The 16,740-nt window shown below is 44.0% G+C and overlaps 1 protein-coding gene across 1 annotated transcript in view; it reads left to right on the top strand.

Annotated features, from left to right (window-relative positions):
• The window catches only part of EPS8 (epidermal growth factor receptor pathway substrate 8), a 92,562-nt gene that overhangs the window by 35,384 nt on the left and 40,438 nt on the right, over positions 1-16,740 (top strand). The window contains exons 2-10 of the mRNA XM_044277503.1: positions 2,250-2,314; positions 3,413-3,460; positions 5,121-5,188; positions 5,394-5,555; positions 6,499-6,648; positions 8,040-8,122; positions 9,910-10,046; positions 10,191-10,264; positions 12,222-12,342. Of these exons, the coding sequence (XP_044133438.1) occupies positions 2,250-2,314; positions 3,413-3,460; positions 5,121-5,188; positions 5,394-5,555; positions 6,499-6,648; positions 8,040-8,122; positions 9,910-10,046; positions 10,191-10,264; positions 12,222-12,342 (908 nt within the window). The remainder of the gene's footprint in view (positions 1-2,249; positions 2,315-3,412; positions 3,461-5,120; positions 5,189-5,393; positions 5,556-6,498; positions 6,649-8,039; positions 8,123-9,909; positions 10,047-10,190; positions 10,265-12,221; positions 12,343-16,740) is intronic.

Raw genomic sequence — 16,740 nt, forward strand, 5'->3', positions numbered from 1 at the left:
ACACAGAGCTATGGGGACGGGGTATTGCGAATTTGCTAGCGGCCATCTAGCAACCCATGTCCTCAGCTCTATACACAAATTCCTGGTGACCGGTTCCTTTTAAGTTATTTACGCACTTTATGATATCTTTGAGAGGTATATCTGAGGTCTAACTAATAGTTCTACTTGCTGAATGTGGTTGCAATTTGCAGTATGCAGTTAGCAGTAACTATTTGCAGATTGGTTGGTTGAGTATGATCTGGTATGGTTGTATGCAATTTGGATTTCAATATGGAATTTGGATTGTGACCTTTGTAGTTTGCAATCTGTGGAACTGTAAATAAACACTCATATAACTGGTTCAGTATACAGTTCTAATCACTATATTAACAGTAGGGACATTATATACCTGTTTTAAATACCTATTTTGGCCTCTCTGCTTCCATAAAACATAGCTCTTGGTGGAGTAAATGTTTGTTCAGCTCCTCTCCTCTGGTGTAATGATTCTAGCAGTTCAATGATTCTAGCATGATTCTCCTCTCCCACACAAGCTGTGTGTGTGAGGCTGGCTTTGATTGGTCAAAACTCTTGCTGTGTGTGAGGCTGGCTATGATTGGTGAAGACTCCTGTCCAGCAACAACAGTTTTCTGTTGTTTCTGCTGTGTCATTGAGTTTACCTTACATTATATAATGAATCTTAAAGGCATATTATCTTTTCTGCTTCTGTGCACACAATATATAACAGTTATATGACATCCAAACATGAACTCTCTATAAATAACTCTGCTTTTGTCTTTAACCCACAAACATAGGAACTGTATTAAGGTTATTGGCAGGTTTAGCTATATAAACATATAAGCTATATTACCAACCTAGGACATGTCTTAGCTGGCCAGCTACAGGTGTCTAAATCCACCTTTAGACCATTTTTCCCAGGGGAGGTTACAAGAGATTAGATAGTGCCCAGTAATGTCTGGTATTGGATATCAGCGTTATTCAGCTGAATGCTAGACACATGGATAAGAGCCTTCCAATCTCACCTTTCTACTTATACATCATCAAGCAAAATGAAAATGTTGTTTACATAGTAATACAGTTACATGAAGCTCCATTTCTGATGGTCAGAAACCTATGGACAGGAAATCTAGGCTTCTGTGTAACTGATAACCTTTTTTGCTTCATCAATATGCGACCAGTGGGGGTCCAACACCCGTCACCCCTTGTGATTAGCTATTAGTGGCAGCAAAAATTTCCAGAAATGGCATATGAAGCAAGGAACACTATGGCCACCACACAGTGTACAGATCCGATCTTGGGTGCAGAAGCTGATGTTCCTATTCAAGTGAATGGAAGCTGAGAAGTGGTAGCCAAGAATGGGTACTGCAGTGTATGGAGCTATAGTGTTTCACCACACATTGTCTTGGCATTACCACTCTACTGCTACAGGCACTCTTGGGTCAAACTTTTAAGCATTTTCATTTCTTTTACACTAAATATCCCCAATCTTTCTAATGTCTTTTATAGCCCAATCTGAGATCTGCCATAGTCCTACTTATTTATCTTAAAATGTGTTTTGTCCACTGCTTCTTAAGCAGCAACTTCCTGGCTCTGAGAGTGCTGTTCATTGTACAGTCTATTGCAGTCACTCGTATGACTTGCCATGACCTGATGGCATAACTACCCACATTAAAGAGGACCTTTCACTAGAATAAAAAATCTAAACTAAGTATACAGACATGGGATCTCCCTGCACTTACTGTTATACCTGGGAGCTGCTCTGTTCTCCCGGTATAGGCTCCGATATCTTCATATTTTCGGCTCAACTGGGTGGAGCCTGCCGGCGTCTCCTTCTCCCAGGCTGTAGCGCTCGCCAATCGCAGCGCTCAGCTCATAGCCTGAGTTGTTTTTTTTTCTCTCAGGCTATGAGCTGAGCGCTGCGATTGGCCAGCGCTACAGCCTGGGAGAAGGAGACGCCGGCATGCTCCACCCAGTTGAGCCGAAAATATGAAGATACCGGAGCCTATACCGGGAGAATGGAGCGGAGCCCAGGTATAATAGTAAGTGCAGGGAGATCCCTGGGCGCCGCTCTCCATATCTGTATGCTTAGTTTATATTTTTTATTCTAGTGAAAGGTCCTCTTTAAAATCGTGTGGAGTGACTTTGTCCCTTGTTGAGTAGGACGTGTCCAGTGTTGTTCATTCAAGATCACCACTAATCTGTTACTGTATATCTCATGCATCTGCTTTTTTTTTCTTCTTTCTCTCCTATAGCAATTATGATTTGTCCTCTGTAAAATCGGAGAAAAGTGGAAGAACAAATGCCAAGAGTCTTTATGGTAAAGCAAACCTCCTTATTCTGTGCCATTTCATGTGCTGATGTGTATATACCAATGTATACCTGCTAAGGGTGGACAGACCTATGCCTGATGATGAGTTTGGGTCAAGGGTTAGAGTGAACAGACCTACACATGGGAGGGCAAGGGATAGGGCGGGCAGCCGTACACTTGGTGGGAAAGGGATAGGGCAGGCAGCCGTACACGTGGGGAAGGGTTAGAGCAGACAGCCGTACAACTGATGAGGAAGGGTTAGAGTGGACAGCCGTACACGTGGTGGCAAGGGTCAGGGTGGACAGCCGTACACGTGGTGGCAAGGGTCAGGGTGGACAGCCGTACACGTGGTGGCAAGGGTCAGGGCGGACAGCCGTACACGTGGTGGCAAGGGTCAGGGCGGACAGCCGTACACGTGGTGGCAAGGGTCAGGGCGGACAGCCGTACACGTGGTGGCAAGGGTCAGGGCGGACAGCCGTACACGTGGTGGCAAGGGTCAGGGCGGACAGCCGTACACGTGGTGGCAAGGGTCAGGGCGGACAGCCGTACACGTGGTGGCAAGGGTCAGGGCGGACAGCCGTACACGTGGTGGCAAGGGTCAGGGCGGACAGCCGTACACGTGGTGGCAAGGGTCAGGGCGGACAGCCGTACACGTGGTGGCAAGGGTCAGGGCGGACAGCCGTACACGTGGTGGCAAGGGTCAGGGCGGACAGCCGTACACGTGGTGGCAAGGGTCAGGGCGGACAGCCGTACACGTGGTGGCAAGGGTCAGGGCGGACCTTCAGATCCTCGTACACTGAGAAGTTGGCAGCATATTGTTAGGTTCCATGGTGACAGCTCACATGGGGGTAAAAGGGTTAGAACACAGAGAAAATTTCTCAACACTGCTGGAAATGGCTGTGAATACCACTCAGTTACTGAGTAGAGCCTCTGCACTAACATGACAGTATAGCAAGGAAGACTTTTTTTTTTTTTCTGGTTTGGAGTACGAAGGAACTATATTGTGAGCTGCCAGAGGGGGAAGGACACTGGTTCTTTCCTGAGCTCACCTCCCACTCATCGCCTTCTCCCATCCTGATATTGTGCTCTATCTAATCTCGGTCGCAGGGGATGGGATTTATTTTTTCCGATCGTCATCCAAACATAAGAAGAAAGGTAGATGTGTGTTTATTTGCTGTGGAAACGTGTGCCGTTTGCTGCATTGTGTGTTCATTATTCCACATGCTGCCATATCCTAGAATTCTGGGCCCACAGAGAAGTGATCTCCCTGTAAGTTAAGAAATGTCCAATAGGTATCCGAGTCTATTTAGACATTTCCTAGATGTGTTACCGGCAGTATGCTTTATCCCTAACTCTGAAATGACAAATTACCTAGTTATAGACTTTCTCTTGCTCTCCCATAAGACGTCATAAATATAAAACCTGCCTTACAATCACTAATATGAAGGCCATTACGTTTCATATAGAGGTCTTCACACAACTTTCCTAGATTCATATAAAGTATCTTTCTGGTTACACGCCGCACCTATGTAATATATCATGTTCAGCATGGCTGGAGTAAACATTTTTTCTGGGGTGTGTTGTGCTGCTGTGTGGCATTTATGGCTCTGTAAAGAATGTTCTGCTTTATGAATAAGTGACACATTAATAATGACTGGATCAAGAATGCTGTTTCTGGTAAGTATGACATCCTCTGAACCATAGGACTGATGTCGTCTGAGCCTGGAAAATATGTGATGGTTCTGTATAACACATATGAGGAAACTCTAATCTTCTAATTGGCCTACACTGGATATTAGAATTACAGTATATGGCTTTTTTTTTTAACCTTAGCGGCTATGATACCAAGCCAGATCTGCTTGGTGAACCTCCTGCTTGGTGAACTGAAGTTACTGTGTGCTTTCCGTTTCCATATAACCCTATTTCTGTTCCGCAAAGAAATAGAACACGTCCTATTATTGTCCACATTACGGACAAGTATATTACTGTTCTATTAGAGGCCAGCTGTTCTGTTCTGCAAAATACGGAATGTGCACGGACATCATCCATATTTTTTGCGGCTCTGTTTTTTTGCGGACCGCAAAATGCATACGGTCGTGTGCATGAGGCCTAAATGTAAGGCTACTTTCACACTGGCGTTTTGGCTTTCCGTTTGTGAGATCTGTTCAGGGCTATCACAAGCGGTCCAAAACAGATCAGTTTTGCCCTAATGCATTTTGAATGGTAAAGGATCCGCTCAGAATTCATCAGTTTGCCTCCGTTCAGTTACCATTCCGCTTTGGAGGAGGACACCAAAACACTGCTTGCAGCGTTTTGGTGTCCGTCTGGCGAAACTGAGCCAAACGGATCCGTCCTGGCACACAATGTAAGTCAATGGGGACGAATCACAATCTGGCACAATTAAAAATGGACCTGTCCTCCATTGACTTTCAATGGTGTTCAAGACTGATCTGTCTTGGCTATGTTACAGATAATACAAACGGATCCATTCTGAACTGATCTGTCTGTGCAGATCCATGACTGATCCGCACCAAACGCGAGTGTGAAAGTAGCCTAACAGTGTAAGGTCACGTCCGTTTTGTATGATGGCAATGATTTGTTGTTATGTGCTAGAAAATATTCCCCAAAATTCTTCTCTATTGGAAGTTGTGGCACTTTGTGTGTGCCCTGCCTCATTTCCCAGGTCCTCAGCTATCTCAACGTGCCAGGCTGTTTATTTCTTAAGGTGCAAGTGACCATTAAATGTTCCTTATTGTGCATGGAGCTGAGATGTCTTCTGGATGCAAATTATTTTCCCTGGCTTGTCTTTTCACAGAGCAAAGAAAGAGCTATGCCCGGGACAGCGTCAGCATCATATCGGAAACCTCCCAGTATCATGTTGAGGTAATGTTCTGCTCTCTCCACTCTAACCGTGACTCCTTGCGGGATCATATTGTTGCTGGGTTATATGGGGGTTAACTGTTTGTTTATTTTGTCTGGAGTTCCTGAGTCCCCAAATATTTAGCTGTGGTCTGTAAATTATCCAAATCTCCCATAAACTTGCCTCCCGCATTGACATGTTGTGAACTGCTCCTACGATGTACTGCAGCACCTTACTACGTTCATAATGGATCGCAAGGATGCAGTGCTCACCATTGACGACGGACTCCGCAAACTAAAGTTATTGGATGCGAAGGGAAAGGTGTGGACCCAGGATATGTATCTCCAAGTGGATGACAAAGCAGTTAGTCTGTATGATATAGAGACCAAGGTAATGCTCTCCTGTTGTCCCATCTCATTGTCAACTAGTTGTGTTGTAGTGTGTGTGATATAGTTCTATTCAGACACTACAAGGTGGAACACTAGACATCATAGCATTTTCTTGAGTGTGGTGATGTTGGTTAGGGTTTTAAGATGGTGATACTGGTCAGGATCTGAAGGTTAAGTGCCTACAGTGTAGGAGATCAGGCTCCCTAGAATTGCTGGTGAAAGGTTGGGAATGTCACACATTAGTGGTACATATGGAGACTTCTGCAAATGTATAGATTTATACATGTTTGCAGTGCTCCCATAGACTTCCATAGACTATGGTCAATTTGCACTTTTAGTTGACCCTTAGGTGGAAATTTAACATAAGCAATTGTGAATCCCAATGGGCTTTGCTGCCTTATATTTGTAGAACTACAATTTACTAGGATTTGTTAGCTATGAGCAGAACCTGCACTAGATTCTAGAGAAACTGTGTTGCTGTGTCATAAGTGCCAGCCGATCTCGGCAGTCTTGGACAGAGCTGCTTTGTCCCTAGACCTTGACTAAGAACCAACCAATCTCACCCGCTAACCTGAAATGACTAGCGTCAGAGGTGGGCATGTGAGTGCCACTTGTGGGTCATGCTCATATTTGTCCCTGTTTTTTTGCTGACGTGTTTGTTAAGGTGGAGTCAAGGCTGAAGCTTCAGATTTGGTTTATTTCCTCAAGTGACTGAAAGGGTTTTCCAGGAGAAGGGTAGTAGTTGTAACTGTTTTACATTTCCAATGCATGGTTGTTTTAGGAAAGTTTGTAACCCCTTGCCTAGTGACCCTGGCTTCCTAGTGGTTACAAGCATAAAGTTATGATGTCCATGCATGCTGCTCCACTGTTGTGTCCTCCAACATGATAGAGACAAGTGTTCCCTCCAGGAGCGGCACAATGTTTGTCATTTCATTTCTGCACAGACTGAATTAGAGAATTTCCCAGTCAGCACCATCCAGCACTGTAAGGCTGTGATGAACTCCTGCAGATACAACTCCATTCTTGCCCTTGTTTGTAAAGAGCCAACACAAAGCAAAGCTGATCTGCACCTCTTCCAATGTGATGAGGTCAAGGTAAGGCCAGAACGAGTGCTCTCCCACCCCCTTCTCCTGCACGGTGTTCCTAGTGTGTGTAGAGATGGCATGGGCATGCTGCATGCTCTGTGGGGTGTTCGTGTCATTGTCACCTGCATGGGTCAATGTCTTGCTGCTGCTCTTGGGCCAACCACAATGGACACCATAAACTGGAAGACCATAGATTAGGCTCCCCCTGTACTGGATGATGAAGATTTATATGGACTCTAAGGATTATATTATTATTATTTTTTTTTACCTTTTTAAAAGTTTAATAGACCAAAGTTGTCTTTATTGTAAGACCACAAGTGCTTAGGAGACAGAGTGTCATGAGATTACAATAATGACCTGGACATGATAAAACCAACTATGGAGCAAGATACTGAAAAACTCGTCTTGGATACGGGGCAGCTGATGTAGAGCTCTGGAATTAATTGTGGCGTCATATCCTTGTATGTTACCATAATGTTATCTGAGCTTCAAAATGGTCAGAATTGGTAATTAACAATTGTACAAAGTAACTCCATGATGTGATAAGGCACCTGGAGAGGCCAACATCTGAAGATGGGAAAACCTCTGACGCTAAAGAATGTGGATGCGATCCTCACCTCCAGAGTGCTTACAATGTGGCTGTGCCCCATTCTTTCACCTTCATAGTGCTTACATTGTGATATGTGATGCCTTCACTCACCTCAATAGTGCTTACATTGTGCTCTGTGCCCCCTTTGCTCACTTCCATACCGTTTACATTGTGCTCTGTGCCCCCTTCCTTCACCCTCATAGTGTTTATATTGTTGTCTGTGCTACCTTCTCTCACCTCTTTAGGGCTTACACTGTGGTATGTGCCCCCTTTCCTCACTCCCATAGTGTTAATTGTGGTCTGCTCCTCCTTTCTGCAACCCCATAGTGTTTACATTGGGTTCCATGCCCCTTCATCATCCCATAGTGTTTCCATTGTGGCCTGTACCCCTTTTGCTCACCCAACAGTGTTTGCACTGTGGTCTGTGCCCCCTTTCTTCACCTCCTCACCCAGCCCTTCCATCACCCCCATAGTGTTTACATTTTAGGCTTTGCCCCTTCTGTCATCCCCATAGGGTTTACATTGTGATCAGTGCCCCTTCCCTTATCCCATAGGGTTTACATTGTGATCAGTGCCCCTTCCCTTATCCCATAGGGTTTACATTGTGATCAGTGCCCCTTCCCTTATCCCATAGTGTTTACATTGTGATCAGTGCCCCGTCCCTTATCCCATAGTGTTTACATTGTGATCAGTGCCCCTTCCCTTATCCCATAGTGTTTACATTGTGATCAGTGCCCCATCCCTTATCTTAACGAGGCTGTATTTGACTGATGTTGGGGTCTCCTTTTGTCTGACTCTGTTGTGTTTACAGGCTTCTACTATCCACCAGGATATCTACAGTGCAATGAGTGACAGCAAAGGAGGAAAAGCAAAGATACGGCCAGACGTGCTCAGGTAATATGTGCTCACTGTGGTACCCTTTACTCTTCGATCACAGGAAAGCTGTATTTTTTGGAACTGATGGTCAGCAAATAAATTTTGTATTTCTTGCACCTCTGACTTCATCAATAACATGAATGTAGTCAGGAGAATATGGGCAAGGCCCTAGAGTTAAAAATTACAGGGACTCTCTGGGATTTTGATGGCCTATCTTCAGTAGTGTGGGGGAAAAAAATAAAGTTTTAGCCAGCAGCTTCCAAAGAATGTGAAAAAAGGGTTATAAAAAGCAAACATTACAAACAGCATTACAAGAAGCAGCAAACCAGGGCTTCTAATCAGTGCAATGTAGCTGGATTCTACATTGCCCTGAATTTTGTAGGACAAAAGCCCAGAGCTGCAAGTCTGATAGTGTAGGTCCTGTCTGTTGGGAGCCAACTTGTTGCTGGTAGATGGGCCCGACAGAATTTTGATTAAAAAAATCTATTTAATATTCTACATATAACAGTGATGCACTTTACATGTATTCTTGTTTCTAGTCTTTGCACATGGAAGTGTGCTGCTACTGTGTGCTTCTAGTGTGCACCTGAACGTTTTCACATTTTTGCAGGTTCTGGTCTAACTTTTTTTTTTTTTGCTTTGTACATTTGGGGAAGTGGCAGGGATCTGACTGCCAGCACCCCAGCCATTCGAAGAGGTTACTGCTCACTAGAGCTCCCTTGAGCACTGTGGCCTCCTAACATGTTGCCAAGCACAGCGCCATACATTGTATAGTGGCTGTGTTTGGTATTGAAGCTCAGGTCCATTTACTTGAACATGTCAGCACTGCGCTTAGGCCACATGACCAATGTACTGCAACGTCACCAGCCTTTTCTAACAACTTTATCGCTAAGGTTGCTGGGAGTTAGGTCATCAATATTTGATGTGGGAGTCTATCTTGAGGAAAGTCCCAGAATAAATCACAACGGATTGCACTCACTGAAGTTGTCCACATTGGTTTTTATTCTTTGCAAAACACCTTATACAATAGCAGCAGCGGTATGGGACGCCACACAGATGCGGCAGGCGGCTCGGAACAGGATATTCCAGTGTCAAGCAGTGCCATCCAGCATCTCTGTGTTTTTGTATCCTGAGGATAGGCTATAAATATCAAATTTCTGGATAACCCAAGAATTATTTAGGAAGAATTAGTCAAACCTCAGCCCTGACCCTCTTCACATGTATAGCTGTAAAATATAGGTGTTGTATGTGGAGCCCTTCTCATGGTGGTAAGTGACAGTCTCACATTGGTGGAAATACTTTATTGAATCTCATTTGTGTTCACCTTACTGCTGGATATACTTTAGGCCTTGTTCACACGTCCGTTATTTGATCAGTTATTTCCATCAGTTTTTGTGAGCCAAAACCAGGAGTAAAGGCTACTCACAGATAAGGTATAATGAAAAAATCTGCAACTTTTCTGTGTTTTTGAACGGCACCTGGTTTTGTTTAACATTAACTGATGGAAATAACTGATAAAATAACTGACTTGTGAACAAGGCCTTAGTTAGGTTTGAAGGCCCTGCAACCTATCCATCAGGAAAAAAGCCATTCATCACCGGTCCCTCCAGTCACTGGGTGGAGCTAGTTGCTATTTAGTAGATTGGGTGTGAGGAACCACATATATCAGATACATCTAAGTGGCTGAAGAAAGGACACTCGCTGCTTTTTGTAGAAAAGTCAGAGCAATGGCCATAATGGTCTTTAATAAACTTTGTGTGAATCTGTAGAGTGAGTTTAGGTAATGAATATTTATTTTGCCATAGGACCATCAATGCCGGTGACAACAAAGTCCCTCCACCTCCCCTGGCTCCTGCTCCTCAGCCCCCTGGATCAGTTACACAGGTGGATGTGCGAAGCCGTGTAGCAGCATGGTCAGCCTGGGCAGCAGAATATGGAGACTGTGAGTGTATGCGGGGGCAGTTATATAATAATATGCTACATGTAGAGCTGTGTGAGAGACTTGCCGGTGAAGCATCTATGTGACCGCCATGCTTTTAGCCACTTTTTGTACTCTGACCCTTTTATTTTGTTCTGTGAGCTACAGATGATCGATACCAGCAAAATTCAGATCAGGAAGACAGCGCGCAAATGGTCGAGGCCAAGATTGACAGAGACGTGGTAATCGGAGATTATGGACTTTAATAATGTATATTTAGGGCCGAATATTTGGTAGAATTAAAGCCTCATATTTATGTCTTCTGTATGTAAAGCACAGTTTTGAGTCCCTCACCATCCTGAATATCTAAGGCTACTTTCACACTTGCGTTCGGGGATCCGCTTGTGAGTTCCGTTTGAAGGCTCTCACAAGCGGCCCCGAACGGATCCGTACAGCCCAAATGCATTCTGAGTGGATTTGGATCCGCTCAGAATGCATCAGTATGGCACCGTTTGGCTTCCGTTCCGCTCAGCAGGCGGACACCCGAACGCTGCTTGCAGTTGTAAGTCAATGGGGACGGATCCGTTTGACATTGACACAATATGGTGCAATTTCAAACAGATCCGTCCCCCATTGACTTTCAATGCAAAGTCAGGACGGATCCGTCTGACTAACTTTTAGACTTAGATTTTTTTCTGAAATATAATGCAGACGGATCCGTTCTGAACGGATACCATCATTTGCATTATAGGAGCGGATCCGTCTGTGCAGACACCAGACGGATCTGCTCCGAACGCAAGTGTGAAAGTAGCTTTAGCTGTTAGTGAACACGACATCCAGAGGGTATCACTCTGCCCTGTTCATGCGATGATCCCACAGGTGCACAGTCTGTTACAGTACAGTTATCAGAGCTGAGTCTTGTAGCACGCTGTATGATCCTCACATGATCAGGACATAATTTCAGCCTCTGGGTGTGAGCAATAACTATGATAGTGAGCAGACATATTGAAAAGATTCCAACAGTTGAGTGCTTGTTAAGTGGAGGTGAAGCGCTGCATTTACATGCAACTATCACCTCCACAGTATGGGGTCGAGCTCCATACAGCTGCATTGTTTATCAGCAGCAGATTGCTGTTTAGACTGCCCGGAAATGCTTATTAAGGCTACTTTCACACTTGCGTTCAGAGCGATCCGTCTGAGATGGATCCACTCATTTAATGCAGACGGTGGATCCGTTCAGAACGGATCCGTCTGCATTATATTGTAAAAAAAATTCTAAGTGTCAAAGTAGCCTCAGACGGATCCGTCCACACTTTACATTGAAAGTCAATAGGGGACGGATCCGTTTAAAAATTGAGCCATAGTGTGTCATATTCAAACGGATCAGTCCCCTTTGACTTACAATGTAAGTCTGGACGGATCCGTTTGCCTCCGCACGGCCAGGCGGACACCCGAACGCTGCAAGCAGCGTTCAGGTGTCCGCCTGCTGAGCGGAGCGGAGGCCAAATGCTGCCAGACTGATGCATTCTGAGCGGATCCGCATCCACTCAGAATGCATTAGGGCTGGACGGAAGCGTTCGGGGCCGCTTGTGAGCCCCTTCAAACGGAGCTCACAAGCGGAGCCCCGAACGCTAGTGTGAAAGTAGCCTTACTTGCAAGCACGAACGATCATTTCACCCGATGAACAGGCATTTCACTCTTTCATCAGGTGATTCGCTGCACCTTTAGACAGGCAGATTTGTCAAGAATGAGCATTCGCAGGAACATTTTTTCCTGATAATCTTCTCTAATATCACCCAGTGTGAATCCACCTTAGGAAATTAGTACACAATGTCTATTAGAAAATTGCTAAACTTAGGCAGTAATTTAAGTTGATTCCCATAAAAGCAGAACCCCCTTATGCTCTGTGAACCACAATGTGGTGCAGATCCATCAGAATGTGCTGGGTAATAAGATAACCTATAGATGTTCAGAAACGTGTGACAACCAGCATGTTGTAGATATTGAAATCGAATGCATTTTCATTATTGCTGATTATTGATTCCTTATGGAGAAGCGGTGGATTAGCCCCTTTGAATTACAACGGGATTACACTGGAACATCCACATAAGAAATCCTAAGCATCCATACCAGATGCATGGCAAGTCCAACACCTGTGAACAAAGCCTTACCACTCCACGTATCTCTGCTTTCTTGCAGCAAATTCTGAACCACATTCTTGATGACATTGAATTCTTTATTATGAAGTTGCAAAAGGCAGCCGAAGCCTTTTCTGAGCTTTCCAAACGGAAAAAATCAAAGAAGAAAAAAGGTCCTGGAGGTAGGAATCTTCATGCACCTCATGTGATATGGTCCTAAAAATCAAAGTTCAGTGAGCATTTAAAGAATTTCTTGCCTATACAGATGCTCCTGTTAGGCCTCTTTCACACTTGCATTGTCCGGTCCGGCGTGTACCCCACTTGCTGGAATTACACGCCGGATCCGGAAAAATGCAAGTGAACTGAAAGCATTTGAAGACGGATCCGTCTTCAAAATGCGCTCAGTGTTACTATGGCAGCCAGGACGCTATTAAAGTCCTGGTTGCCATAGTAGTAGTGGGGAGCGGGGGAGCAGTATACTTGCAGTCCGTGCGGCTCCCGGGGCGCTCCAGAATGACGTCAGAGCGCCCCATGCGCATGGATGACGTGCCATGCGATCACGTCATCCATGCGCGTGGGGCGCCCTGACGTCACTCTGAATCGCCCCGGGAGCCGCACGGACTGTAAGTATACTGCTCCCCCGCTCCCCACTACACTTTACCATGGCTGCCAGGACTTTAGCGTCCCGGCAGCCATGGTACCTATTCAGAAAAAGCTAAATGTCGGATCCGGCAATGCGACGAAACGACGTTTTAGCTTAAGGCCGGATCCAGATCAATGCCTTTCAATGGGCAGGTGTTCGGGATTTTTGGCCGGAGCAAAAAGCGCAGCATGCTGCGGTATTTTCTCCGGCCAAAAAACGTTCCGGTCCGGAACTGAAGACATCCTGATGCATCCTGAACGGATTTCTCTCCATTCAGAATGCATTAGGATAAAGCTGATCAGGATTCTTCCGGCATAGAGCCCCGACGACGGAACTCTAGGCTGGAAGAAAAGAACGCAGGTGTGAAAGAGCCCTTACTTCATGCAGTAAACCTTTTAAATAAAAATAGGTATATTTCTTTTTTGAAATAGCTTTCTTTTCCAAGTTTACCAATAGCATCCCTGTACTTCCAGGATCTGCTGGCAGTCTGCATGCTGCCCCTGACATGTTACCGTTCTCCTACAGCCCCTATGAGTAATGCTTTATGTGTCAACATCAAATTGTCATATTTGCCACAGAGTCCCTGAGCTCCTACATGCCCATCTTCCCAGCTTCACCCACAATATACACTTCATAGGGCATTGAACAAGCACATATGCAGGTGAGCAGATGAAACCTGGAAGTTCAGGGAAGGTAGGAAGTAACTGCACTTGTTGCCAACAATTGAAAGTAGTACTGGTGGACGTAACCGCCTGCAGTGCACTCTCTAGATGAAATAGAGGGGTGTGGAACATGGGTATGACTAGCATTTTCCATAATTGATTGAATTGACAGACATTACCATAATACTTTCTGAAGCTCTGTTTGTAGGTTAACCCTTTAGATACGCATGTTCACCCTCACAACCAGTGATATTTCAGACACATCTAAGAAAAAATTAAGCAACTTTGCATCTAATTTAGTTATTTGTTCCACTGGCATGTTGTAATTGGGCTTGTAAATACCTTTTGTAGACGTGCCTATGTAGAAAACACTGCCTTCACTAGGAGGGAGAGAGAGAAGTTCTAAAACCCGCACATGCTGCTTATCAGTAGTCATTTAGGCGGTGCTATAGTGGTGGCATGTCACAGTTCCCTGGCTGTAACCACACTCACTTTGCCTTAGGCCTCTTGCACACAGCCGCTGTGGTTCCGTGACCGTATTGCAGGCCGCATACGGCGGTTCCGCAATACATGGGGCACAGACCATGTGCATTCCTCATCACTGATGTGGATCCATTCACTTAAATGAGTCCACAAATCCGAAGGTGCGGAACGGAAACACGGAACGGAGTGCTTCCGTGGGGTTCCGATCCGTGCTTCCGTTCCGCAAAAAAATAGAACTTGTTCCGTCCATTCCACAAAAAGATAGATCAAGGACCAATTCAAGTTGAATGGGTCTGGATCCATCCCTGCCACCGCACAGACGTTGACCACAATTTGCAGTCCCCAATGCACGGAACCACAACCGCCGTGTGCAAGAGGACTTAAGGGTTTTTCCAGCATTAACTATGGTTTAAACCCTTAAGCACCCAGCGGTTTTCATATTTTTTTTATTTTTTTTTTCGTTTTTCATTTTTACTTCCTGCCTTCCCGGAGCCATAACTTATTTTTATTTTTTCATTCACATAGCCATATGAGGGCTTCCTGTGTTTTTGTTGTTTTTTTGTTTTTTGCAGGGTTAGTTATACTTATGGCACCATTTCATATTGCATACAATGTAGTGGGAAGCTGGAAAAAATTCCAAATGGGGTGGAATCTGGAAGAAAAAAAATGCAATTTCGCCATAGTTTCATGAGTTCCCTATGCAGTAAACCTGACCTGTTACCTTCATTCTCCAGTTCAGTACAATTTCAGCAATAACACATTTATCTACTTTTTTAGTGTTTTTTATTCTTTAAAAATTATATATTTGGCAATGCAAAGAAAATTATTTTTCATAGTCTTCAGGGCGGTGTCATGGCTCATTTTTTGCAGGGGGATCTGTAGTTTTTATTGATGCCATTTTGTTTTTGATCACTTTTTGCTAAACTTTATTTGGGAGGTGCAGTGACCCAAAAATGAAGAATGAGCCATTTTGTTTTTTTCCTGTTACGGTGTTTACCGTACGAGATATATATTTTAATAGTATGGGTATTTTGGGAAATGACAATGTTAATGACTTTTATTTTTATTTTATTCAGTTTTTTTTATTTTTAAGAAGGGGAAAAAGGGGTGATTTAGAATTTTTATATTTTTAAATACTTCCCTATTTTTTATATTTTTTATATTACTTTATTTCAAACATGCGATTGTTTGATCTCTTCTATAGATTGCAATGATTTACCATTGCAGCCTATGGGAGATTCACTACGCAACCGAATAGCTCCCTTGATCTTGGCACAGAGTAGCCATTCGTACCTCAGGATGCCAAGGTCACTATTTAGCTCCTGAGAGGCACCATCTTTAAAGTAACACCAATTAAAGAAACTAGCCCAAAGTGGTAATAGCTGTGAGGTTAATGTTAAACCATAAACGCCTATAAATGCTCAACACAGTAACATAAAGATAGAAAATCTTTATTGTTACAAATACAACATACTAGTAAAAAAAAACACATATGTGCGTGGCACTACAGAGTCAGACACAGGAATAAATAAGACTATAATAGCATGGTATACAGTAAATGCAGTAACTTCTACTGACTCCTAAGTACCAAAGGAGTAAAACTTCTTGAAAACATGGAAAAGTGCTAAGTGTATTAAAACAGAAGTGAACATAGACACCACTGCCCAATGTATACAGACCAGAATAGACCTGACCCCGATGCTCGTTACGCTGTCGCTTCCTCAGGGGACGCAACAGCGAAACGCGCGTCGGGGTCAGGACTATTCTGATCTGTATACATTCGGCAGTAGTGTCTCCTATGTTCACTTCTGTTTTAATACACTTAGCACTTTTCCATGTTTTCAAGGAGTTTTACTCCTTTGGTACTTCTTAGGAGTCAGTTAGGAGTTACTGCATTTACTGTATACCATGCTATTATAGTCTTATTTATTCCTGTGTCTGTATTGCCACGCACATGTGTGTTTTTTTTTTTTTTTTACTAGTATGTTTTTGTAACAATAAAGATTTTCTATATTTATGTTGCTGTGTTGAGCATTTATAGGGGTTTATGGTTTACCATCTTTACCGTGTGACCATCCATGTACAATGCAAGTAGTTAAGGGGTTAGTAGATATGCTCATATAGTTGCTTACCTCATGGACATCTTTTTGTCAATTTGGGCTCTTCTGACCTGTTTTCACCATGTAAGCAAATCTCTCTGGTTTGTTTCCGTCCTGTATATAGCACTTCCTGTTTCCAACCAATCCCATGATGCACTTCTCCTTTCTCTACCACACCTCCTGCACTGCCCCTAACACCCAGCTACTTTTTGGCTCCTCCCACCAGCTAGTTACGTAGACACTCCCTATTATTGCTCCTGTATGGACATAACCTCACAGGAAATAAGAGCTGCATGGACACGGTCATGTGACCACATCCCAGGAGATAGGAGCAATAAAGGTAAAAGAAATACATGGAAAAAAAACACAACTACGTTGATAAGTGTATATTTTAATGGATATTGATGCAAACTGGGAAACTCCTTTAGTTGATGACCTGCATGGCTCAGCTAATGTGCCAAGTCAGAGCTAGCCCAGATGAGCAGGAAGTTAATCAACCTCTGCAGAACCGCCCAAATGACAATTGGGAATCGGCACACCACAGTTTTAGAACTTCACTTTCTCCCTTCTAGTAAAACCTGCTTTTTCTAAAGAGCCATGTCTACAATAATCAGAGCTTGGCTGAGGGTTATACTTGTTCAGCTTTTGATTTGCGGTCCACAATGCACGGGCACTATGTGTGCGTCTGCTGTT

This window comes from Bufo gargarizans, chromosome 2 (genome assembly GCF_014858855.1).
Source record: "Bufo gargarizans isolate SCDJY-AF-19 chromosome 2, ASM1485885v1, whole genome shotgun sequence".
Lineage (NCBI taxonomy): Eukaryota > Metazoa > Chordata > Amphibia > Anura > Bufonidae > Bufo > Bufo gargarizans.